The following is a 27,302-nucleotide window of genomic DNA, read 5'->3' on the forward strand; positions in this document are numbered from 1 at the left end:
ATTAGTGCAAAAAACATCAGCCAGATAAAGGTTCTGGATTATCAGTTTCATTACTCTTCTTCACATTAATTAATTAACCAATCCACAAAAACTTTATTTTCAAATGATATTTCATATCACTATCAGGCTACTAGCTAGGAAAGCTTAATAATATCACAGTTATACAAGGGAAGATGTGGGAGCAGGTGAAAACAGTATGGAAATGCCTCATCATTTAAGTACTAGAGGACTTTTTAACCTCTTTTTAAAAATCAGTTTTCTCTACCCAGCTGGAATTTCCTTCAAAGTTTCTGTGATGATTTAGTCCAGAAAGTTCATTCTGTGTCTTTTGATTTTTTTATTTTAAATGTTAGCTCTAATTTTTACAGTAACAAAATTAGAAGGATTATTTAAAGAGCATCCACTGTCCACCCTATTATTTTGAAAATAGTTTGGTATATATGTATTCTATTTTCTTTAGGAATGGTAATTGAAACAGATAACCTCTCAATTCTTCTGACAGCTTAATATTAAAGCTGATACTGCCAGCTGAAGTACTCACCACTTCTGAAAGGAGCTTTTCCATCTTATATCGAAAGAGTGGCTGGTCCCAGGCAGACAGAACTCTGTTAGACTGAGGAAGTGTTTTCTGTCACGCCTTTTCTGCACCTTCTGCTTAAGTAATCATTTGATTCTGAGACTGAGGTTAATGTTTACTTCATACGATTTCTGTTGACTGATGTTTTTTGCAGCAGTTGGACAGCACTTAGAATGGATGGATTAAATATTTCAATCACTCAACAGGAGAGGTCGCTCTGAATGGGAACATTTTGTAGCGTGTGTGCTCCCTATTTTGATACAGGGAGTGAAACCAGGTCAAATATAAAATCTAACCCAAGCTTCAGTTGCTGGAACACACACCGGCGCTTTAATATCAGGGCTTCTTCTGTGGCTATTCCTTTAGAAGTAGCAAGCACATTATTTGAAATTTTAAAATAGAAGACTCCCTAAAACTCAACACTGATTCAGTGCTCCAGCACAATGATAGTCAATATGAATGGCTAAACTGCAGAAAGATAGTACTTATGGTCCTACTAAACAGGAGGCATGGTATACCATTTGTAACTGTGGTAGAAAATGGAAAAAATAATTAATTGTCGTACCTACAAAGGTATAAGAGTTTGGGGAGGGAAGTGTTTAAATGCTGCAGCGGCCAGCAGGATTAACAACTCTTGAATAGCAGCAGTACATGGGCGCTGTGGAGCGTAGCAGTGGTAAAGTGTAGTATTGTATGCTCATGTGCACTAGTAGAGTGCAGTGTGTCCTAGGCCAGTACACAGCTAGCAGACATTTGCTGTCACAGCTTCTGCTTTTTTTTTGGAGCAGTTAATTATTTATAAAATGGGCTGAATTTTCAAAGTGTCTACTCTCTCAAAGTGTCTTACTCCCCGTCTCACTCCAGGATGCTGATCCTCCAGCTCTCAGCACTGCCTGTATGTTTGTTAACCCTTGTGCCATCCATGAGGTACTCAGAATAAGGCTGAGAGCATTGCTTGCACTACAAAAACTTGCTCCAGGTTTTGCTACAATGGATATCCATGCAGGGTGCAGTCAGTTTGCTCCAGAGGATGCAGGTGAGAGTTCTTCTGTACTAATTGCCCAGGGATCGGGGCTGATCCCTGACAGTCATTATAGAGACAATCAGGACATACAGCTACTTGATGTCAGCTCAAGAAAATAGAACAAAATTGAGTTTTCTTTGTTATTCTACCTGGTATTTTTTAATCTGCAGTGTTCATGATCAATACTAGGTCCTTTGATAAAGACATGACATGAAAATTGTTTGCAAGAGCTATGTTTATATTTCATCCTCTCTTTATCCTGCTCTTAATCCTGAGCAGAGCTTTCTTACAAAGTAACAAACATAGAGACAAATCCTGCTTCTTTAAAATGATAGCAAAGGAGAAAGACTTGAAATAAAATTGATGTGTTATACCTGAAAATGTTTTCCATGTGCCAGTTCTGAGAAGTGTCTGTAGTTACTAATGTCTTCCTGCTAGAGAGCTGTTCTGGGAAGGAGCCATTGTCTCTCACCATGAAAAGCAAAGATGAATAAAATAGGACTACTTGGATAATGACAAATTATCTGTGGATTACTTTTTGGATTACATTTTATTGAGAAAAGTCCATGTTAAGGTGTAGCTTTCAGTTCAATTTTGAGACAGGGTTTTTTGTCAGGGGAAGTTGCTTATAGTGGCCTCTCAGAGCTTGGTGCAGAATGTCTTTTCTTCGGTAGCATTCTTCTCCACAGTCTGATGACATTTCTTCTTAAATTGGCGTGTTCTGAATTCTTCTGTGATTTCGGAGGTTGACTTCCCTTTTGTTTCTGGGAGGAACAGGTAGATGAGAACCGCTGAAATAACCAGGACAGCAATAAAGATGAGGAAGCAGAAAGGACCAAGAAGCATCTGGAGATAAAAATAGAATAAGATGAGTGATTTCCCTGACAACACTTGCCCCTATAGATTCTTGAAAATTGTTGATTTGTCCCTGTGAAATGAGGAATAAGTTGATTTTACAGAAGGAATATTTATTTATCTTTTCAATCTATTCTTGAGACAGCAGAGGATGTCTGAAGACTAGGGAAAAGTTTTACATAACTGGCTTCCATATACCTGTAGCAATAAGGGTTTCACAGCTTTGATCATCTACAAGGCATTTCATCCTACTCCCTGTTCAGACCAGCCTAGAAAATCAGTTTAAGTTGATGGCTTCGAAGAGAAGATTTGAATCAAATTACATACGACAGCAAAGGGGAAAATCATTCCAGTGAAAGTGAGGCCTAGCCAAATGACGATTCCACCAATTACAAAAGCGGAGGACCTTGTTGAGAGGGTGAAGATTTCATTCATGACAGATGTGATAGCTCCAGCTGAGGAAAAACCATAAAAAAGCAATAAAAACATTGTTGTAGTTTACCATATTCCTCAAATTGACTGAACTGATGTCACTGGTCAAACACAGCCCCAGTAAGTCAGGCTACTGTGAGATCATCTAAATTTGGGCAGCACAGCCATCTCTATCTGAATTCCCCTACAGACTTCTCTGACAGTCCTTGGAGAGATGGACACCCCTGAAGTGCAGTTTCTATCCACGTAAGATGTATAAAATATGGATATGAATGGCCCTAATGGCCTATTTCTCTCCATTGCCCATAGGAGACACCTGGGTTCTGCTACCGTAGGAATTCTGTTAGGTTTTCACGACATTCATGGTCCTCATATACAGCCCTTACAATAAAAAAGGCTGCCATTTGAATTTGGAGACTGTAATAACTAAAAGCAGTGTTTAGACAGGGATCTTTCAGAGTAAATATTGGTCTTGGGTGAGTGAGGTCCTAATAGAGAGCTGTAAGTTTGGTTCTGGCATTACTGATGTAGGTGATTCAGAGTGACATTAAGAGAGGATGAGAAAGGACAGAGCAATGCAAAGAGACAGACTATGCGTGCTATCAGGTATCATTCTTTAATAGAGTAGGATTTTACATGAGAGTTGACAAAACTCTGATATTTTAGAAATGGCTACCTCTGCCCTTAGGCAAAGACAGAGATGGACCTGTTGAGCCTGTATGCACTGAACAGCATTCACACCCTCCAAAACAAGTCTTAGTGAATTAATTAACAAGTATTTTTTTGGCTTGAACCTGTAATCCAGTGAGAGGAAATAGGGTCCTGAATCATCAGTGTCTGAATCGTTCAAAGTAATTTGTTAAAAAAATTGTTTCTTGGGTCATTAATTCATCAAAAATTGGGACTCCCCCAATTCCAGTCGAAACTAAGCTGTTGATTTTCAAAGATATATTCACACAGTCTAGTTCTACTTCCATACATCCATGGCCTGTGCTTATCCATGTGGTCTAAGGTTTCCTGTTGTTGCTTTTATTGTTGTACTCACCTGGTCCTATTCCATAGGCAATGATAAATAAAAAGATGAGAACAACACTGCAGTAGCGCATCCAGAGGAACTGATCCTAGACAATGGCGAAAGGAGGGAAGAGAATGAAAATTAATTTTTTAGCTGTAGCACAGCTGATACAAACATATAGGAGAAGCAATATTTATGAAAAAGCCCATGACACTGGGCTCTGTAGTAGGTGCTCACTAGAACTACTTGTCTCTCTGTACTGAATACGTGGAAGGCCAAAACTAGCCTGCAGTGTCATATCTGCAGAGGTGAGCTGAACTGCACGCTGGTCTGAAAAACAGGTAACAAATTCCAAGCTAATTATAGCATGGGGAAAATTGTTACTGATTTAATGTAATTATCTTATTGAATTAGACAGCTTTAGAGAAATATTTAAATCTCTTGTGAACCAGAAAATATCTGTGAAACAGAAGGAAGCTGAAAAGTTTATGGGCTTAGACCAAGATTGCAATGCAGTGCAAAACACTGGCACTACTGAAGCCATGACACTGGGTTCCTCACTACTTTCCACCATCCCGACTGGAAGTAGCTAGAGAGCTGCACTGTGTAGCTGGATCACTTGTATCAAGGGTGGAAACTGGTGGTTGTTGGAAGGGTCAGCACGCACTGCTTCTGCTGCAGGAGGCATGGGATAGCAAATGGGAAAGGTGACAGCAGGGATGCTCATCTAGGGTTTTAAAGGATAGGAGAACAAGGACAGGTGAGGTTTGGAGAGGTCAGGTAGGCAGAGAGCTGGAGGAAAGCTATACCAGATCAATGGTTTTACTGACTGTTTGAAAGCTTGATTAAAAAAGATACAACTACAGGGCAAGACAAAAAAAGCCTTGCAGAGGGACTATGAGTTTGTATTCAGAAGATACTTTGGACATGAAAGCTAAGGCTGACTATCTGCTGTCCTGCATAAAGAATTCTGATGCAGGTCCACCCCCACAGAGACATTTGCTTACGCTCAGTAGAAGGCTTGTTTCAAGCAACACCAGTATCAGTGCCATCAGCAAATAACCACCCCACAGGAGTATCCGGCGTCCAAAACGATCGATAATGGAGCTCTGAAGAGTAGAAAAAAATTGCGTATCACTGGAAGCATGGCAAAATCCAGCTGTCAGCTGTCCAACAAATCAAGCATTCTTCTTGAGTTCTTTTTACCTTAAAGAACACAAATCTTATTGGCACCAAGTTTGATATTTATTGAGTTCCTTCTCTAATAGCCTCTAATGCTATGAATTTGCTGCCCAGCATTGCAGCTACTTTTTCATGAACACTGTAATCAATGGAAGCGTGCTATGATTCCATTTGAATATATATTTATACACAAATATATGGAAATAAGTATACATATTTATGTTTGAATGACATTTCATTTATACCTGTATGAATAAGAGAGGGATTTTTATAAGAAATTATGGAGAATGAAGATGGGAAGAAAGACGTGAAAGGTGGGACAAAATCTGGTGGGGATGGTAACAACCACTTTACAGATTTATGCAGTGCCAAAATTCTTAGTTCACAAAGAGAAGATTAATTTTCTTTAAGGAAGAATAGACTGAACTCACATGTACTTTAACTGTTAAAGCCCCAGAAAGATCTGACTTACACAGAAAATGATAGAGATGAGCTCAGAGATAGCAACTCCTAGAGCTACATATGGGATTATGCTTTCCTGCAGGTTGGCTGTCTGAAAAATTTCCGAGGTGTAAAAGGTGATCTGGGAAATAAGAAATATTTTTTAAATGAAGCATAGTCAATAGATGTGATATGCACTTATCCAGCATCACTTTGAACTAGATTTGTCATCACTGCAAAAGCAACAGTACATTTAGTGGGGTTTAGCAGAGGTGACGTACCTGCTTGAGATGTGAAAAATCAAAAGGTTAATGGAGATGAAGAAAAGGGATTTGAAAGCCCAGAAAAAAAAGGAGTTGAAAGGAGCATACTGCTGTAAGATATGGCAAAAAGATGTTGTTTTGGCAAAGAGGAAGAGGAAAAGGACAAGACAGAGAGTGAGGAAAAAGAAAAGCAGATCTCAGTCTAGCAGACTGTACATCATCATACAAACAGTTGATTCTGTTGCCCTTTTCCAGTTGCTGAGCAGAAGCTGCTCATCTGCAAGGCCCTGATGGACTGGGCACCATTCCCCTGTCAGCAGAGTGCAGAGGTGCCGTCCCTGCCCACATTGCTGGGAACTGTAATGAACAAGCTCCAATGGAGTACACAGGCTTAAGCAAGGCTTATGGAGTGAGACCCACAGGCAAGTGATAAAAATTAAATCCAGGGAAATGGCTATTAGCTTGGGCGGTATTGGGCTCAGCCACTTTGTATGCGGAAGCAACTGGAAGGAAATGGCTTAATGGATAAATCTCCATTATCAAATGGAATGAAAGTTGGATAGCAATAGCTGGCCATCTGGCTGGCTACTACAGAAGTCAAAGATAGTGGAGATAGAAGTCTAGATAAATAGATCTCTGGGTTGTAGCAAGCCTTAGGGTATTTATAACCCTTTCTCCTACAGAGTCTTTGCTAATACCACCAGGGCAGTGAAAGCAACAGTGCCCTTGCAGGAACTTCTGCTGAGCTGAATCTCTTGTATTCTCATCCCAGAAGTTCCCTTAAAGGTATGAAAAATACTGGTGATAATACCACAGAGCTTCACAGGCAGTGGGCTCTGTGTGAGAAGGAATAATGTAGATCCAAAGGCAAGTGACAAGTTGGAATTGTGGCACTTCAGTTACTTAATAGTAGATCTAAGCATGGAAATAGGGTATACTCAACTGCACTCAGGCCACAGAGCTGTAAACTCAGTAAAAGGAGGAGCATGGTACTCAGCTGCGGATATACGGATGGTTCTTTCAGCACTTCTAGGACATTCATGATTTTAGTGCCTTTTGTTACAGCCTTTTCCTTCAGCATGTCATCAAACTCTGTGTGATAATTCCCTTCTCCCCAGAGTTGCTTCATGGCTACGGAAGAGACAGAATGAAGCATACTCCTCCATCATCTGATCCACTCAGTTCTGTGTTTTTCAACTTTTAATGACATTTGCAACATTTGCAGTTCAGTCCATGCTTTGATTCATCAGTCACTGAGCAAAGAACTAGAACATGGCTCACTGGAACATGCTGAAACTGCCTTGGAAAATGGCTTTCAACTTGCTGTAGGGGTAGATCTTAAATATTTCTGATGACTCCTTTTAGTCTAGAGTAATATAATTCAATGCTATGATCTTTGTAAGATCTTTAGTCATGTAGTTATCAAGAAATCTGTAGTTGGCTAATAGAAAAGCCGATTCCCTCTATTAGGTACACTTTCCCAAGAGTTTAACAAATTAAGGATCTAAAGTTTTATTTTACCTTTCAAGCAACCAGCCTTGTCTCCTTTTTGCAACAAGAGATAGGGAGGGGACTCAGGAAAGAATGGCAAAAAGAGCAGTTGAATCAATGCCACCAACCCAGAGAAGGACAATAGCACATTCCACATGTCTTCAGTTCCTAAAAGATCTCTATGAAAGCATGTTAGAGTGTATTTATAGTCCAGTACAATTACAATCTATAACTAGTTTGGTATTTTCTCGATCTTAGGCTAGCTAAAGAGACACAATATACGTACAGACCTTGAAAAGATAAATTGAAATAGATGATGTTTAGGCTAGGGAAAGGAAAACAGACCAATACTTTATTTCTATTGCAAGACTGAGATTTTTCTTGTAATTTGAATATTCCTACAACAGCTCTCTAAACCAATACTGCAATTCTGCATGTAATCAAGAAATTAGAGATTTCAGATCTTAAAATTTTACTAAGGGTGTTTACATACAATCTTTTCATATTAACTTCAGCAGAGAGACCTCCCCTCCAGAGATGGATTCATACTTTCTCAAGAGAAGGGCCTTTCTCTCCTCAGTGAATGATAAGGGAACCTCAGTGACTGGTATGGGGTAGATGCTTCCTTTTTGACAGCTGTAGTTAAGCAAAGTAAAACCCCACCCTTAGTGTATGTCCGTTTCTAGGACTGGGAGAACAACACTTCCCTGCCGTACAGAAGACAAATAAATAGGAAATAGGAGGAGAAGGAGAAGCACAAGTACCGTAATCCAAGAATTCTTGCTACAGCTTTTCCTAGTGCAAGAAACACAGAGGACGTCACATTTACAAATCCACGCAACTTCTTAGGTGAGATCTCTCCAGCATACTGAACGTGGGCACTCATATGTATTCCTAAAGTGAAGAAGACACGAGAGAGCTAAAGCTATAGAAAGCAAGAGAGACGGTCCCTTTTCATTTCACCTTCAGCCAAAGGTAGCTCTCTCCTCTCTCTTCTGAACTGTTTGCTATATATCCTCCACAATAATAGGCTGAAAATGTACCTTTTACTTTAAGCAAGATGTTTAGCTAATCCATCAGATCGCTCTCTCAAGAAGAGCTCTAGAAGGCAAAGGACAGCTCATCTTACCTTTTCCCAATCTGTTCCTTGTTCCACTGGGGTTACTGTGCATGCCTGGGTACTCCCAGCAGGAAGATTTCTGTATCCACCCCAAAGAAGTCACATTAACATGGAGTAGTGGGGAGTCCTACCAGCACCGATGCCCTCGAGGAAGCGCCCAATCAGGATCATCTCAAAGGATTTGGCTCTCCTACTGAAGCCAGTATGCAGTGTGGCTACTATTAGGACCACATTGTTGAACAGCAGACATTTCTTCCTGCAACAGCAAACAACAGGTGGGTATGATTTGTGTTTTACTTTTTCATCTTAAACTTACGCCTGCCTGTTCTCCTCTGGATTTAGAGACCAAGCCATGGCCATGTTTAAATCCATTGCTTATAGGACAACCATATCTGATTATGAAAAGGCATGAAGTCAGGAACAGTCAAGGAAAAAACACTACGTGGGCACACCATGAGGCTGAAGGAAATTCCTGCAGAATAAAGACTGATACGGAATGGTCTTTTTCACTTCTTTCCTGTGGGCGAGGCTCCCATCTCAAACTCTGCACATGTCCCCAGAACAAGGCTTCACTGAGAACTTGCTTCACTGCCCACCTCAAGCTAGAGAGTTCTGGCTTTGTCCTTTATGGCCACCCTCAAAGAGAGGGTTCTGAATGTGGCCTGAGGGACTTCTGCTTATCTTTGATGAAACTCTTATTATTCTTATAGAGGAATGAACCTGCACAATTTTTTTAAAGGCTGCGATCAATTAAAAAACAAAAAAGGCAAAAAAAAAGCGCTTTTGCCTATAGAACATCTATCCCCTTCTGCACTACTGCAGTGTTGTTGGGCTCCCTAGGGCATTATTGCCCAATAAAGAAATTTCAGAGATTTATTTTTTACTAAAATTTCAGCAAAAATACAAGAATTGTATGACACGAAAACCATGACAAGGGAATCAGAAATAGTTGCATATTCTTGTCTCTCTAATATACCTAGGTGTAGGTATACATGCTGAGTAGAGTGAATTCTGCACCAGAAGGGGGCAGTGAGAATTCTGACATCCATTATATTAGGTGAGTAATATTTAATTGCTTCCTTTGTGTCAGCCCTGATAGTGAGCTGTTGGGGAATATACTTACTTTCCATATTTTGCAGTCAGGTACCCACTACACAGACACCCTATCATTCCACCTACACAGTACATAGACACGATGAAGGACCACAATAATGTGAGTGTCTCCTGATGCAGCACAGAACCGTATCGCTCCAGCCAGGTTTCGTTGATAAACTTCTGAATGTACTGGGACAGAAAAAGAGATTTTCATTCCACTGAGGCACTAATCACAATAGTTCTTCATTACGTTTACAACTTAAAAAAATTAGATTAATAGTCATTACTAAAAGCATGGCTATGGGACTCTTATTTGCAAATTAGGATTGATATTTCCTCTCATACAGCCTAATAGTGTAAGAGAATCTTTCAAAAATTAATTATACTCCTTAGTCTGCTGAATCGTGGCTCTCCTACACCAAAATATTGGGACCTTTTCTTGATTCCTGTGAAGTGCAAATGTTCTTGAGTGCAAGCAGAGGATAGAAAGAGAAAGGGGCTGAACTGAAGGTTGAGACTCAGTCAGCTAGTTTTTAACTTTTTTCTCCATGGCATAATCTTTAAGGAGGGTGCTTCAATATGTTGTTTCCACACATTGTTCATTTTTAATTTTAGAGATGTTAGAGAGGTTTTATAAAAGAAAAAAAAAACAGTTTAAGGAGCCACTGACACTTCCATTGTCCCTCCATTCAGTTATAGACCACAGCAGGAATAGTGTTGCCTTTCCAGTTTTTTCAGCCTTTCTGATATTCTGTGGGAAGTTGTCTTTGGAGTACAACTCCTAACATTCATGCAAACTCCTTTGACAGTATGGGACTGGAAAGAGCTGGGAATAAACTCATATAGCAACACCTAACAGATTTTTAGAGCATCTTCAAAGTGTAAGGCTTAGTCCCATGAAAAGCAATTACAGATGTGATTTTATAAAGGCTTTGCTTACCGGAGAAGTATAATTGATCACAGACATTTGAAAACCAGATAGATGAGTTCCACCAATTCCTAGCACCATGATCATTAGCAATAGCTTTCGGTATTGAACCTGCCAAAGATGATGAAACACATCCTAAGTTCCTGATACCAGCATGGCTTTCAGACCATGAGTTAATTTATGAGAGCTTATATCTTCACATTTCTATGATTAAGAAGCCTTTAAAATGCAAAAACCCATTTTGAATTTTTCAATAATCAAGCAAAATTGCTGAGAAATTGTTAAGATGCAAATCTGCACATTCCTTTATGTTCCTCTCCTGGTTACTAGCAGCCTGAAAAGATGCAGTCTCTAATTCTGTTAGTTCTGTTAGCCACAGAAATGAAAAAAAAAAAATCATAAAAGCCTTGTTCAAATAGTTTGTGTTTGCTTTTGTACTAGTAAGAAGCTACAGCTTTCTTGAATCCCTTTTTTCCTTTATCTTTGCCTCCTCAGAGACTTTGTTCACCAGATTCCAGAGATTAATCAAATCTGTCCTCTTAAAACTTATTTTGTTTGCATTTCGCTTTTATTATCTCCATAGAAAACTGCATCTTTAGAGCCCCTACTTGAATGACTCCTATTTGAAATGCTGTGTTTCCATGATGTACATTGGATTTAGAGCACTCATCACAAGCACGTATGTTTTCAGGCATTTAGTCTGGTCACATTAAACAGATGAGTATCCTCAAATATCCTTGAGAATGCAGGGCAGTAGAGTGGGAGAGTTTTTTCTGTTTTGTCTTTTTCATTGCTACTATTTTTTCTATATCTTCCTCAAAATGCCTATTCTTTCCTGGTTTCTCAGGTCCTCTTTTATACCTCTCACTCTTTTTTTATACCTCAGCACTCTTGGAGATGCTGTGTAGTCAGTCTTGTTGCTGAATCAGTGTTGTCCCCAGCACGTGCTCTGTTGGTCATATTTGTTACAAGAAAGACTGTTTGATTCCCTTTGCTGTAATCCTTAAAGATCATGCTGCTGTTAGTGACTAGGGCTAAAAGACAAGAATTTGGATACTCACCAGATCTGAGAGGAAACCAGCCATTTCCCCTTGAAAACCTGCCTGCTCCAAGAGCCCTTGTCAAGTCTGTCAGATGAGAGAGATGTTTTCCTTGCTTAGATTATACGAAGTTGGGATCATAGCACAGAAGTTAAATTCTAACTATGTGGCTTTTAGTGAATTGTGTCCTCCTTCAACACTGGCCAGGGACTCTTCTTGCTGGTTTAATTATTCTAAGACCCAGACATGCCAAGCCGATTACAACATTGGTAAATGTTTACCCTTCTTGTATTGGGAGTGCTCCCCCTTACTCGCGTTGCTAAAACAACTGCGTGTTCCTGTTGTGTGGGGAGTCAGATGGTGCTACCATCTTTCCTTCAGGGGAGCAGAGTCCCTCTTCACCTCTCTGATGTGACTCTGCTTAGGCAGAGTGTGTTTTCCTCCTCTCCAGTCTACTACAGAGATAAGCCACTTCATATTGTAGCTGAGCTGTAATGCCTGTCCTCTTGCATGCTATAAAATGTTCAGTTGCTTGAAGTGATTTGAACAATTTCCCGATTGCAGGACATGAAGTATCTGAATATGGGCATGGAGAAGGAGCCTAGTCCTTGCTAACACCCAGTTTTTTTAGAGGGTCACACTGTTTCCAGAACCACTCAGAAGCCTCACTATTACCTCTCTATAACAATGGAGATGGCCTAGCGTGTGCCAGAGCAGGATGCTCATTCTGTTCTGGCTTGACAGTTGATTTTAAGAAGTATTTTCACCTTAAAAAATTGATTTTGAATCAACTAAAGACTTGACTATTTACAAAGAGTGTAAGTTAATACTTGCTTCCTTCAGGCTTCTACGTATTACATGCAACATTTTGTACTACACTGAATACAACATAGTTCACTCTATACTACAAAGATTTAACTGTCCACGATTAGTGCCGAAAGGGGAGGCGGGAAGGTGGGGTTACGGTTCTGAAGACAACAGAAGCTTTGCTCAGGAGCACGGTGGAAGCACTGACATTCCTCCTACTGTTTGCTTTTCACGTTACAGCGACTGACAACAGCCCCATGCTGTCCCCTGGGCCATGTGCCATGCAGCACAAGGCGAGCTTGCTGAGTCACACCTTGACCTTTCTCCTGCTGGATGTCCCAGTAACGCTCTCTCTCTCGCCAAACCCTCTGCCCGGGTGTCTTGTTGCACATCAGGACAGTGAAATAATTCAAGCTGAATTCTTCTTTTCGCCCATTCCATTTTCATCATTCCTGAAATCTTCGTCACTTCCACATCAGCTGTGGTCATGTATTTCATTCCTTCCCTTCTCAGCACAGACTCCTCAAATGTTATCACTTCCTCTTCTAAAACACCCCAGAATCTACCTTTCTCTTCAGTTACTACTGCAAAAATCCCTGTCTTTATTTAGGTTTTCTCCTGCTGCTTACAAATTCCTCCTCTCAGCCTCCAGTCACTTCAACACTGGCTACTGCCCTCCCCTCAGCCAAAGATTTTGCTGTCACAGAGAAGACTGCAGCCAGATTGTACAGCTGTCCCCTGTCCTCTCGTTCCACCACCACCCTCTTTATCTTCTAGCATCAGACCAGAACTGTGTCTAGCAGAGTATCCCAGAGCTGTCAGTCACAAATAGCAGTTGTAGGCAAAAGCATAAGAACTGAGCAAGTGTGCAGTGATGCTTTCCGTATGCGTCTTCCAGCCCCCAGTGATGCACGACTTTGTCGGTCAGGGTAGTGTCTTTATATTTGCTCCTTCCACGCAATTACTGAAATCGTCTTTGAACTCTTGTAAACTTTTGTTGTTCCCAACTCCTGTGGCGGAAAGGTCTAATGAGATACTTGAGCAATCCAGTGTTAATTCTTGCTTTCTGTCAGGACACACTAAAAGCTACTTTTGAAATAATTACCCCTCTCTTTTGCTGTTTCTCTCATTTTATCTTTACTTTCCTTTTAACTTCTTCTGTTTCTTGTATCAAATTTGAATGTCATATCTCTGTTTCCAGACCTTTTCATGCTGTACTGTCCCTTGCAAGTCCGTATTTATTTTTCTTTTCCCTCTCAAAGGTGTTCTCCCAGACTAACAGCAAACCATTTTGCTAGATTCAGACAGCAGGGTTCAGGCACCTTAGAGTGGGGCTGTGGGCAGGGAGCAGATGAGCCTGAATGAACTAGAGGGTAAAGGAGGATTTGTTCTTTTTGCTGAGGATGGGAGGCTTGGCTCCTGGAAGGAAGGACACACATGGCAGCTCTGGGTCTTTCTGAAGGGGTTTTTAAACACTCTGGTTGTGGCCAGATTTTAACATCTGGTTGATCAAACAGTTCCTGCAGAGCCCTGTTCCTCTTCTTCCTGTGTGTGTTTCTCCCAGAATACTCATACTGCTGTCTTATTTCTATCTGGCATCATACTTTTGTTCAGTGCTGTAATGCGGAAAAAGCAACACTTAAATGCCTAGTATAGTTCTTATTTATTTTCCTAAAGAAGAGGACGGGACAAGTCTTTCCAGCTAGGATTTGAACACTACAAGAAATGTGCTTATTCCAGACCCAGCACTTAGCTCACCCAATACCCTTGGCTGGAGGGATTTTGTTTTCAAAGATGCCATGTGTTGCACTTGTGTGATCCTGGAAATCAAATAGATACACTGCAGATTCACAAGTACTTCTTTAACCTTTATTCCCAATCCATGCTAGTTTATGGCAGTGTTAATGATTTACCATGCTTTCCCTCTTGCAGACAGTATTTACTAGTAGGAGGGAAGAAGGGAAGAAGCCAGGCATGCTGAACAAGATCACACTGTAGAAAGACATGTATAAGGAAATGAGGTTTTAGTGTCTTGTAAGACACTAAAAACTTCCTCACTGGGAACCAGTAAGGTTGAGAAAGACCAGACCAAATAAAAACTTGTAAAGTAATCAAGGTCTTACCTAATCCTTCCTTTTCAAAATACTTTAAATGTTTCTTCTTTTTTTTTCCTGCATTTTTGACAAGAAGAAGGAATGTACGTTGGTTCTTACTGTGGTATTGTGCAATCCATGACCTCCGGCCTTGAAACAATTTGTCTAGCTTTTTTTGTAATATGATGATTGTCATAGGAAGGATGGCTGTGTCGGGCAAGTCCACTGCTCTTGGTATTAGCCCCTGGCACTGCTACAAATATTGTTAGAGGATGGTGTGAAGATAAAATAGTGGGAGCCTTACGGCTGTGAAAGAAACTGCCGCTCAATATTCAGGTCCTTTTGCAAATTTTATTGTGCAGCATCTGCAACAGTCAGTAGCGAAGATCTCATTTCCAGGACAAGACAGACACAATATTCCTTGACCCCAACAACACGCTCCCAGAAAGTGGGCTCTCCTCTGTCCCTGACTCTTCAATCAATGAAAACCAAATCCAGGCATGATCAGTAGGATGTGTTTTCCCAGTCACTGCTTTTTTATTTCCTTATCAGTAAACTGCAAAGCATGAAGAAGAGCAAGAGTGTCACATCATATAGCAATGAATACAAAAAGTGAAGCCCTTTTTACCATGTTTTGTAATGAAAATGTGGAGTATTCAGAGACCTGGAGAGAGAAGCAAACACTCAGACATACAGATTGGGTTCTCCGGGAGAGGCACCACTCTTTTTTGTCTCATCAGTACCAGTTACTCTTGGGAACTCAATCCCATTGAAACCCTGTGTTCCTTCTCTCTGACATTGTCGTGGTTTAACCTGGCAGGCAGCCAAATACCACGCAGCCGCTCACTCACTCCCCCCACCCCCAGCGGGACGGGGAGAGAATCGGAAGGGTAAGAGTGAGAGAAACTCACGGGTTGAGATAAAGACAGTTTAATAGAACAGAAAAAAAAGGGAAAATAATAATGATAATGATAAAATATACAAAATGAGTGATGCACAATGCAATTGCTCACCACCCGCGCTGACCGATAACCAAGTAGCGATCGGTACTTCCTGGATCACGCCTACCCTTCATATACTGAGCATGACGTCACATGGTATGGAATACCCCATTGGCCAGCTGGGCTGGCTGTCCTGATTATGTTCCCTCCCATCTCGTGTACCTAGCTCAGTCAGTAGGCACGGGAGCTGTCCTTGGACTAGGAGGGCACTTAGCAACAACTGAAAACATCAGTGTGTTATCAACATTCTCCTCATACTAAATCCAAAACACAGCACTAGGAAGAAATTTAACCCTATCCCAGCCGAAACCAGGACAGACATGAAATAACTCCAGGTGAAGACATGCTACATAGTCATTGCTAATGAAGAATGAGAACCTGCCCACTGTGGACTAGGCCACTCACGATTTCGTGCAGCTCTGCTTTCTTCACTCATGCTTTCTTTCACTGCTGACATATCCCTGTTTGTCCCAATAGAAGAATCTCCAAAATCCAGGCAATGTACCTGATTACCAAGCAAGAGGTTTGTCTTGAGGTGACAGGTTATGCTTGGATGCTTCTCTAGCATAGCATCTCCTTTACACCAAGACCTTATACCTCCTTTACACCTTTTTTCTTCAGAAGTAGCAATGACTTCCTCCCCCAGAAAAAAAAAAAAAGAATTAAGACCATGCTTCAGGTCACAGAAGTGTGGTCATAAGCTCCTCAAGAAAGTCCTAGTTGCCCTTATACCATGTACTTGCTCTCAAGTCTAATTGTAAGAGGGGGAAACATTGCATACCAATTCTGTCTACTGATAGGCAAGGTACTCTTCTTCCACTGGATTAAAGAGCTAAACAATTCTTTTCATCTGGACTGAAGCTCCTTCTCTGGGAAAGCTCAGCAGGACTGACTTGTTAATAGGAGCAGAAAATTTCAACGTGAAAGCTCTGTCTTCTTTTTCTCCCAGTTTCACAAGTATGCTGTACATCTGAACCTTCTACACACACTTCTTCCAATAACTGTGGAGTCCTGGTTTTGGTAAGAAAAATAGCAGATCCTGTGTTTTCAGGTTACGCAGCTGCTAACTTGCAGGGACTGACAAAGATCTTATTTCTTTATACACTGTGTTTAATTTTTTTCTGCAGAGGATTTAATTCAGCTCATATTTCAGCAGTTGGAGAAAACCACCAAGTTCATCCTGCACCCGGCACTGCAGGTGGTTATTTTTAAAATACACATTTGTGCTGTTTGTGGTGCAATGGATTCTCTCTTGCTTAGTGAGGCTTCTGGGCACTACAGTAATAAAAGAGCAAAATATGAAGTGGAGAGTTTGTTATTAAAGTCTAGTAACAATCATCACTGAGCAGTTACTCTGCTGTAGGGCTGGCTGTTTCTTCTTTCCACGGTAGTTCAGGCGGTTGAACTCCTCCATGACCTGCAGCATGGTCTTTCCTTTGGTCTCTGGCATCACCAGGAAGACAAAGATAGCCATGGATAGACAGTATGTCAGGAAAATGATGAAGCAGAAACTACCAAGACCTTCCTATAGGAAAAGAAAGAGACAAAATGTGTTCATATAAATTGATCTAGATTCCTTTCTCTTCTCTGGTTTTCTATTTACTAAAAAACTTGCTCAGGGACTCAGTTCATGTAAATCCTGCTTGTTGCCACCTGGGGAAAGGCACTGAGTGGTAAGATGAACTGATTCTCCTTTCCTGTTTTAAGGAGGAAAGTTGTATGCTCAGCAGACATTGAATGTCATTGCTTGACAATTCAGAGAAGTGCTGAGCTTCAGTCACTCTCCCTTTCTGCTCTGTCCTTCTCAGTGCTGGGGAAGATAGGTAGCGTGTTAGATCTGTCCCTCCTTGCACTGTCCAAAATCGCAAAGGCTTTAATTTCCTGCTACTTACCAGTGCTGGGTGAGATCTCTGGGACTGTCCATTTTCCTCATTAACCCCAAAGGAGGTGCACATACAGGACAAGGGGGGAAAAGAAGGGAGCCCCTCATGACATTCAAATGATGCCTGACAGTGTTGGTGCCTCTGTCACCGCTTCCATGTTTGCCAGTGTCACACTCTAACTGTGTGTAGAGTTAGCAGCATTTAGTGGTTTTGCTACACTTTCACTAGATATCTGGGTATAAAGAAAGAGGCCATCAGAACTGCAATTAGTTTGGGCTCTGTCCTTTGCATGAAGTGTTGAAAAAGAGAAGTATGCTCTGGGTTCAGGAAGGGTCTAACCTCCTCTGAACTGAAACAAAACACCCTACTTTGCTTACCACAATGAAAGGGAACAAAAGTCCAAGGATGAAGAGTTGGATCCAGTTTGTAGCACCATTAAAAACATAAGCAGCCGGTCTGTATGACTGAATAAATATTTCTGTGGGCAAGGGGCATAATACTCCAGCTGAAAAAAATGTTGGAGAAAAAAGGAAGTTTAGAAATTTTGCAAGATGCTTCTGTAACTCACACTTCATATTGCTACATAAGTTAATGGTTTTAACTGACCTGAGAGTGTCTGAGGTGCTGCTTGGCTTTTCAGGAGGAAGGCATGTAGGAATGCAATATGAAATGAAGTTCTACCTCCTACCACAGTATGGAGGAGAACATCTACCCCTGCGCTGAACCAGGGGTTCACGCTAACTGTGGAACAGCTATGCCTGGGACCTCTCCTAAAGGCTGCAGTGAGGAAGCAATGAGTATATGAAACCATTCCAGTAGAAAATACTAACCTGGCCCAATGCCAAAGCTCATGATGAAAATAAAGATGAGTGCAACAGAGCAGTACGGTACCCAGGAAAAGGAATCCTATGGTAGGAAATGAAAAGCAAATAAAATCAGAAATTAAAATTTTATTTATCCAGCTCCATTAGAAACATTCATCACTGCTAAGTCAATGTTTCCTCTACTTCCAGAAACTTCACAAGGAGATAATCTTGGCAGTGATCATGGTTGTATAAAGCTATTGGCTTTAATCTGCAGGTACATGGCTGGGAACAGACCTCTGTTAGTATGACCGTTAGCCCCCAAAATGCTTCTACTACCACTAAAAAGTGATTTGGGGGGAGGGAAATAGTAATGATATCTGCCATACAATAAAACATGAAGGTGGGACACTTCTCTAATGTGTAAGTGGGTCTTACCTGTAGTGAAAGCGTGACTGTGAGGAGCCCTAAAGCCAAGGCCATAACAGTGTAGCTTTTCCACAGCAGTGTCTTCCTCCCTGCACGCTCAATTAGGAAACCCTGCAACCAGGAGGACATGCTCTCAGCTCCAAAGGACAGACCTTAAAGGCAGGCACTGGTGAGCTGCTCCAGTAGCTGCCTTCACCGGCCAGGCAGGGGATCTCTGAAGAGTTGGGGACTGGAATGTGGTACCTCCACTGGGAGGGTGAGTAAAGGCACCTGGGGGGACTGAGCAGGACCAGGAGCTGCAGGGAGCAGGAGGAAGGTGAGGAGGTGCAGGAATGCAGGGAGCATTGCCCGGGCAGAGGAGGCCTGAGGTGGCACTCTGCAGGCAAAGGATAGCCAGGGAGGACAGCAAAGTGGAAATGCTCGCACTGTTAATTGCCAGTCCTACAGCCATGAGTCCAACTGACAAGTGGACACAGGGACTGTCACCTGCCCTTCCTACAGAGGGGAACTGGGACTCTCAAGGCTGACTCAGGCTGGGTCATGATTTTGAGGGAAAGACTCTCCTGTCCTCCCATAAATTGAATATAAATGCCCATGTTTGCAGGGTGTGTGGAGGTGATTTTATGTGATCAGTGCAAAGTGCTACAGTTGATTTGTTGCAGAAGTTTGATTCCTGAAGCTCCATTTACGGTAGTTCTAAAGATTGAAATGAACCATGCATTACAGCAGAATGAAATTCAGCTGAAAAGCCACTTACACACAGAACTGTGGTGAGGATCTCGGTGATCCCAACTCCCAGCGAAACATAGTGGGTTTGAGTAGGGGGGATTCCAGCCTTTATAAAGACATTGTATGCATAAAAGTAAACCTGGAAAGAATAGAAATGTGTGAAGACTGTACCCATGTGGTCATGTTTACACTAGCTTCTGTCTTTTTTGATAGAAAATAATTAATCGGGCCTTAACAAAAGAGAAAATCTTATTGATTTCAGTAACTACTCCTCAATGTTTTCACAAGGTTTATTTGTGCAGAACAGCTTTTACTAGCAGCTCTGTCTTGAACTCAGTAACAAATACAGCCTTTTTCTTCTTTTTTTGCTTGCTTTTAGCACTGCCTCTGTCTTACGTTACAGGTTATAATTCTATCTGACATTTTTCACATGTTCTAGGGTCTCGTGTACTTTGCATGAGGAGAATACAGAAATGTGGACAGTATATACTAAGCAAATGGTTTAAATTATCTTTCTATATCATCTTTAAGCCTTTGCAGTGATTTTGATTGTCACTATTTTTCCAGATGTAAGCACTCCTAAAGCATAAGAAATTCCACTGTTAATATGCTCAATTTCTACTGCTCCTTCGTGGTATAGTTACTGCTGCACTAGTGGGGGTAGAAAGGAGTCTTATGAATCTTGAAGTCTTTCTGAATTTGCAACATCAATCTGGATTTTGAAACTTTTATGCTTTTACTATAAGTTAATTTTATACAATAACTATTCCAATACTCAATACTATCTACTGAAACATAGATAGAGATATTTCCAGAGAAAAGGTATATTAAAGAGTATATATCAGTAAGTGTCAAATATATTACTGGGATGTTGTAATTGTCTATAATCTGAGAAAGTGCAAAGTTAAAGGATTTAGAAAGAAACCCAAAGAGGTAAGAGTATGGAAATGCACTGTCAATGTACATTACAAACTTGACCCAGTTTGTACTGAAATGGCTGAACAATTTTGGGCAGTGCATTCTGGAGTTCAGAGACCCCGAGGAGGTTATGCTGTTCTTTACTTGTTCTGTATTTGAGATTTTATTTTATCCTCTTCCATTCTCTTATCATAACAGGATAATCCGTAGAGATGCCTTCAGATGACACTTGCTAAAACACAGTTCTCGACTTATCCCAGGTCCCAAACTTCCATGGAGAAAGATTATAATAAACAGTAACAACAGATCCCCTCCTTACAGCTGCTGTTGCAGTCAGCATTTTACTACACGTTGCAAAGCTTACTTTTTGCCAAGAAACTGTAAGTAATCTAGAAAACAAGGAAAAGTAGCATACGTACCACATTGACGCCAATAAGCTGCATGCATGAGGAGACGAGGAAGAGAGTGATGAGCTGCCAACGGACAGCTTTGTCACGAAAAAGATCACAAACGCTCTTAGCCTTCTCCCCACGGATGGCTTCTTGCTCTGCCATCATGTCATCTATTTCAGCCGTATGGTCACCGTCTCCCCAGAGCTGCCTCACAGCTGGAAGGAGAGGGAGAGAGAAGGTGACTCCTGGCCCAAGCTCACCAGCACAGACATGAATCCAGAGGATTACTTCCTGCCTTGCAGTGTGTCTTATTTGAGCTTCAGGCTCTTTGCTTGTGTGAACTTCCTAGAGATCTGGGTTAAGATTTGACACAGATCCAGTTCATTGCTATCTATTTTTACCCATAAATCTTAATCACGACCTCACCTTTGCTCCAATAGCTGCTTACAGTGTTTCAATGTAAATCACGCCTAAATTCTTACCAATTCTTCCCCGAATACCCTCCTGCTAAAGGTGCAGTTCTAGTGCACACAGCAAAACACAGACAAGGAAAAACGACTCCTACATTAAAAAATAAGTCTACATCCAAAGAGTTCTCTCTTTTGATAGTTAAAAACCCACAATGGCTGTTTCTCTGTTTATGTCAGTAGTTGCTGTTAGGGTTACTGAAGAACTGGAATGCTTACGGATATGGCATGACAGTAAAGAGCATCCCTTTCTTACAGAGAAGGTACCATATCCCCACCCTGACTGTTCAGGGCAGAATCTATATTGATGGAAATACAAGCTCTGTGTGATCATGTCCCTCAGAGGATCCTGGCAGAGGGTAAGGGAAATACTAGTGCCAAGAGAGCACTAATATCAAAACAGAAGAGGCTGTCTTTCATCAAAGCTGAAGGTGGTTTCAGAGCCAAAAGACCAATAGTCTTTTTCCCAACTGTACCTCTCTTCCAGGCTCATGTGGGGCTTTACTGTACTTTCCACTTCCATTTTTTGCTAAAATGAATGCTTTGTGGTCCGTTTCCTTACCTTTCATGCACCCCTCCTTGTCCTTTTTGTCAATGAGCAGGTAGCGGGGAGAGTCTGGGAAGAAGGGGAGGGTGAGAAGCTGAATGAGGGCAGGAAACGCATTGGCTGCCATGAGAAAAGGCCAGAGAGCATCTACTCCGAGGACTTCTCTGAAACAAAACCAGCAGAGAGAGAGGATCTGAGTAACCGTGTGCACTGGCCATGTGAGCAGACGCAGGGTGGTCCCTTGGCCCTGTTGCGTGTGTCCTGGCAGCTCTCACCCAGGAGTCTCCAGCATTTCTCAGCCCAGAAAAATGAAAATCTCAATGGGAAGCAGAAGGGGAGAGCAGAGCACGCTGCCTGCACACACGAATTACACAGTGTTGCCACCTGTTGCTCAGTGGTGAGTGCAGCAAGGCTAACCGCATCCTCCTGCAGCAGCTGAAGGCCGCAGGGCTGAACAGTGTCCCGGCACAAGCGCTGAAGAAAGAACCCACAGTGGCTGATCCCTCCGTTTCTGATCCAAAGAGTCTCAAGTTATAATGAAGACAGGATCCACGGGTTATCAGCCTGGTACTGACTGTCCCAAATAGGAGCTGCTGAGTTTTCTGCAGCTTTGAGAACACTGTGGCCAGAATGACAGGTGCCTGGGAATGGGACGGACAATCTTTGGCACAAGACAGGCAGAAGGAACCTGTGTTGGGGGGAATGAATCTACCATAGGTTTCTGGTTTTGCGTGTGTGTTTGATGGGTGGGTGTGCCGGTTTGTGTGTATTTTCAAGAAAGTTTGGATGGATCTGACATTCCCTGCTCCTTCTAAAAAAAATAAAAATTAAAGGTCAGTACTTACAAAATATGGATTTCTTTCAAACCCATTGAAATCTGTTAAAGTTTTTAATTACCTGTATTTTGATCTGTCTTTGCTAGGAAGCAACAATGTCCTTCAGGATTAAATATTTTGTAGGATTCCTGTTTCCCATTCACTTTAGTCAGGAATTTGGGCTGAGCTAATTCAGTCTGACTGCCTAGGATACCCTGAAAACATGTCTAAAAATAGTTGCTGATTTGCCTGTCCATAGGCTTGCATTGACATATGTGTGTGTTTTAATAACAGAAGAAATAAAATAGGTGTCAGACCTCCTTACCTGAGACCCAGAGCAAATCCTACAAACTTTCCGACGGCAATGGCAGTAGAAGCTGTTATGGCAATCAGCCCGCGGAGCTTCCGTGGGGCACATTCCCCAGCATACATGAGATGGATATTCAGAGCTAAACCTGCAGTGACAAATGACTGTCAGGGCAATTCAAACTCCCATAGGTCTGGTGTTTTGGAGGGGACCATTACGGGCAAAGCATATAGGGTTAGGCTCTGAGATACTTTTTTAATCATGTTGAGTCTGTGTCTGTCTGACATGAAGCATGTTCCCTGTACCGTGGCCTTGCGTCTTTGCTAAATATTTCACTAAGCATGTTTCCCTGGGAAATCTGTTCTTCATGAGGCTGGCCTTCTCTTACGATGTTTCCTACAGCCACATATACAGGATTGCTAGTGCTCCCTTTAATTTCAGATTATGTATTTCAGTGTCTACTCAGGATGCTATGTGCCTTATTTTGTGCTTGAAACCAACAAGTTAACAAATGCTGTATATTCCATTTGCTCAGTGAATTAATTAATATTTATCCTCTCTCTTAATTTTTTCTTGCTGGTTAGTATTATCTTTATCCAACTGCTCAAGGATCAAAAACACTGGCAGAATGTAACCTTCTGAGGCAACTGGAAATCAGAATTGCCCATCTTGAAAACCATTCCCTTGTCTGTAATATGGAAGGCAGTATCAGCCACAACAAGCAGCATCAGAAACAACAGAGGTCAGCTTTCTATTGAGTGAGCATGCTCCCCTGAAATGTTGCATGTTTTGGCTTTATCACAAGTTTGGCAGTACTTTTTATATGGATTGGATGTAAAGATAAAAGAATGAAAAATGGAGATGTCACACATGATTAATTTAATTATGTTTGTGTTTTCTTATTTAGTTAAAAATGCATTCAGCAATCGGGCCCTCTGCAGAGTTTGCTAAAAATCTGTGATCCGTATACTCAGTCTGGTAAATCCTTGTGACCCTCAGTCACTGCTCTTCCAACTATTTAATACCATAGGTAGGAATGCTAGTTTACCTCCACACACTCCAGAAAATAATCTTCCAGCGATGATCATCTCAAAGGATCCACACAGTCGGCTGAGTCCCATCAGAGTTGCACTCAGCAGAGCAGGGATATTGGTGAACAGCATGGCCTTCTTCCTGGAATTCATTTAAATTAATGTGACCATAAATATTGTCCATGTGTCACTCACAGCCTGACAGAAGTGGCATTGAATTGTACCATGGTTAAAGACTCTGTGCCGGCTTCTGAGATCAACTGCAGTGAAGTAAATGGGAAATGGGAATGGGAAAACTTTGTCATGGACTGATAAGCTAGTTGAAGCTTTTGATGCCTTTAGTGGAGCCAATACCTACACTGAAGAACAAGCTTTGTGAGCAGTCTGTGAAATTCACTTTAAAATGCATGCACTCCTTATGTGATTTCTCTGGACTGGATTCGCTTTGGAATTTATAGGGGAGAGGGTATGATTTTCTGTGTGATGATTGGCAGATTTTGTCATTCTGTTTCTTCACCAAACTGATCCTTCATCTGAAGCAGCTCTGGGCTGCTCACAGTGCCACTTTACAAACAGTGTTTCTCCCAAGACACAGTCACTTATTTTTGCAGTTGTGGGTGTAAACAGAAAGACTAATGTAATCATTATTCCTACCTTCCAAATCTAACAGACAAATATCCAGCAGACAAGGACCCCAGAAGTCCACCAATGCTGTAAATGGACACAACAAAGGACCACATCAAAGTAATCATCTCTTCATTGGGAGAAGAGCCAAACCTCTTCAGCCAGGTCTCACGGATGAAACTTTTGATGTACTTTAAAAGAAAAACAGAAACCAATGGACTCAGTCAACATGTTTTTGCATAATTGCACCTCTTTTTTACTTCTCTTACCTACTTACTGGACTTTTTGATACATTTCTATCAACACCTTGGTTGAAATCTTAGCCTCAGTGAAATCAAAGGGAATTTTGCCACTAACATCCCTGGAGTCAATGTTTTAGCAACAAGGTGCAATGAATAAATCAATGAATAAATATATCAATATTAAATACCAACAGTGAGTGCCACTAAGAGGGTGGCACATTGGTCTTCTGTTTATGTGCTAAACCCTGATTGTTCTGCTACCCGATCTTCCCCTCCCTTCCCGTCTGTCTGTCTCTCTTGTCCACCTGCTGCATTCTGTCTGATGCCTTGGGTGAAATCCAGGTTTGACTTCAACGGACTTCAGTGAGATCAGGATTAGTCCCTCAATGTGGCCCATTGTGGGGTCTCTCTGACCTACTGTTCATAACCTCCATGGCACCCTCATTCTTGATGAGGGTTCCCAATGTGGTGACAGAATGAGCTCAATGTCCTCAGCACCATTCAAGATGACAACACCTCCCCTAATTTTCCTTTCCCAGCTGCAGGTATCAGTGCTGACCTCAGCTCTAGAGCTACAGTCCTTCCCTGTCCTATTTCAGCTTACACAGTCACTTAGACCTAGTGTGTGTGGCCAAGGACATGGTTCAAAGGACTCCCTGAGCCCTGGAAAGAGGAGGATGTCCTGTGAGCAATCCAACTCAGTAAGGGGAAAATGGCTGACTTTATAGATATCACTTATCCTCCCCTTTCCCAGTGCTGTCACACCAGACAGAAGTTAAAACCCAATGAAACACAAAAGTAATATCAGCTGCTCTTAGAACCAAGAAACCACAATAAGTCCAGTTTTGAGAGCAGAATGAAAAAGTTAGTGGTTGCAAATAGAGGCAGGAATGCATGAGAACATTGAAATCCCATGCTGGTAGCTCAATTTTTTGAGCTGCCCATGCTTACCTCAGCAGGAGAATTGATAATGGAGACCTGCAACCCATACTGGAAACCTCCACCAATGCCCAGGACAAAAGCCAGGAGGAAGAGATTGTAGCTCATTTTCTGGCAGGAAATAAAAACAGCGAACAAAGCTAGTATAGCTATTCAGACATGTCCTGTTTCACCTTCAGGAACTCTTAAGCTTGAGCAGTGTCACGCACCTGCCTCCTCTGAGACCAAGCGCCGAGTGCAATAGAAGACCACAGCTACTAAAGCACAGGATAGTGAGAAATTTGAGGAGAGACAAAGCTCGTAGCTGTCTCCCAGAACCCAGTTACACACTTCAGTGCTTCTGTCTTCAGCTTTGGGCATCTTAGGGTAACTAGTTGTGGGAGCATGGTGCAATGTGCAAACATTATGTGCACGATTTCCATCTATTTGTGCTTCCTCCTCCTCCTTTCCCACTTGTTATCTCACCTAAATGAATATTTTGCTCAGTGACTTGGCTGTGACTAGATAAACATTCAGGGATTGAAGGGCATTCCTATTCACCCTTTCTTAGAGGACATTCCTTTATTCACCGTTTCTTAGAACTATATCTAATAGGAGGCTTAAGAATACCCCCACAATATAGTACTGCGATACATGCATACCCCATCCCTCCCACTGCCACTGCTCTCTGTTATTGAGTGTCCTAGTGATATTCTGTCCAGCAATGATGGCATGATGCTGCACTTCTATCTCTAGAACGGATCATGTTCAAAGGCAATGATGAACAATGACTGCCAAACATTTACAAGCTGATTTCTAATCAGATGAATGCCATTGCTTGAATGGGCATCAAATTTATCCATTTTGCAACATTGTTGGCTTCAAAGGAGTCAGCTGTGAATAAATTTGGTATTTGGCACATTCATATATTAAATGACAACAACCTCCTGTTTGTCAAAGCACTAGGAGGAAATAAGATTCACAGTCTCTACTACTAGATATCCCCACTATCCTTCATACTACGAAAAAGGCCTCACATCAGCACAAAACTTCCCATCAGCAAGAAAATCCTATGCTAAGTGCAATTTTTATATCGCACCTGCAGCAAATTTCTTAGTCTCATCCCCATTCTCTATTATAACACCATTGCTTGATTTTTCTGTTGCATCTCTTGGGTCACTTTTCCAGTCTAATAGATTTTAAACTTGGGAAGGTTTTTTTTTTTAACTTAATATTCATCCTAAAATTGCTTTTTAAAAATATCTTTGTATTACCTTTTCTGGGTATCTGTTCCTATACTTTCTTGACTGGAAAGGATTGTTTTTCATCCTTTGGTGTTTACATCTTTCAGACACTTTGTTATTCATAACTTCTTTATTGTGGAGGACTTTTTCAGTCTTCCAGCCCTCCTCCATCTATTAAATCATGCAGCTTTTTTTTGTTGCTCTGCTCTGAACTCCCTTGGTTTGTCTTCTTCTGTTATGTATCAGCCATTAAATATAAATGTGTTTTCAAATCCAATTTTCTTTGCTTTTTAAAAATAATTCCTTGCAAGATATTTGATATCTCAGATATGACCTCATACTATTATTTTAACCACATCTGATTCAGATTTACTTTTCTTTCTGTACTTAATTTATACAACAGGTATTTTAGAATAGCAGAAAGGAAAAAAAAATGTACGGCAAAAATTCTATTTGGGAAAAAAAAGAGAAACATATACCAACTTGCATGCAAAGGTAGTCATCTCAGCTTGCAGGCTAGGTCTTTCCTGATGCTTTCTTTGGTTACTTTGGAAAAAGTCACTCTATATATAGAGAAAGAGATAATATT

General features: G+C 41.3%; 2 protein-coding genes across 2 annotated transcripts; both read right to left on the minus strand.

Annotated features, from left to right (window-relative positions):
* Positions 1-1,818: 1,818 nt before the first annotated feature.
* On the minus strand, positions 1,819-11,567 carry LOC142090283 (solute carrier family 2, facilitated glucose transporter member 11-like). Its single transcript, XM_075167925.1, has 12 exons — positions 11,485-11,567; positions 10,436-10,534; positions 9,524-9,684; positions 8,532-8,656; positions 8,045-8,174; positions 7,311-7,459; positions 6,733-6,920; positions 5,558-5,668; positions 4,911-5,012; positions 3,934-4,009; positions 2,784-2,911; positions 1,819-2,447 (listed from the first exon to the last, which is right to left on the minus strand). The coding sequence occupies exons 1-12, from the start codon at positions 11,506-11,508 to the stop codon at positions 2,241-2,243; spliced, it is 1,500 nt and encodes a 499-aa protein (XP_075024026.1). The 5' UTR covers positions 11,509-11,567; the 3' UTR covers positions 1,819-2,240.
* Positions 11,568-16,556: 4,989 nt separating this feature from the next.
* LOC142090281 (solute carrier family 2, facilitated glucose transporter member 11-like) lies at positions 16,557-27,216 on the minus strand. Its single transcript, XM_075167923.1, has 12 exons — positions 27,193-27,216; positions 25,503-25,601; positions 24,340-24,500; positions 23,703-23,827; positions 22,673-22,802; positions 21,548-21,696; positions 20,546-20,733; positions 19,237-19,347; positions 18,489-18,590; positions 18,078-18,153; positions 17,625-17,752; positions 16,557-16,889 (listed from the first exon to the last, which is right to left on the minus strand). The coding sequence occupies exons 1-12, from the start codon at positions 27,214-27,216 to the stop codon at positions 16,683-16,685; spliced, it is 1,500 nt and encodes a 499-aa protein (XP_075024024.1). The 3' UTR covers positions 16,557-16,682.
* Between the last annotated feature and the right edge of the window lie 86 nt (positions 27,217-27,302).

Source organism: Calonectris borealis, chromosome 18, assembly GCF_964195595.1.
Source record: "Calonectris borealis chromosome 18, bCalBor7.hap1.2, whole genome shotgun sequence".
In the NCBI taxonomy this organism is placed as follows: domain Eukaryota; kingdom Metazoa; phylum Chordata; class Aves; order Procellariiformes; family Procellariidae; genus Calonectris; species Calonectris borealis.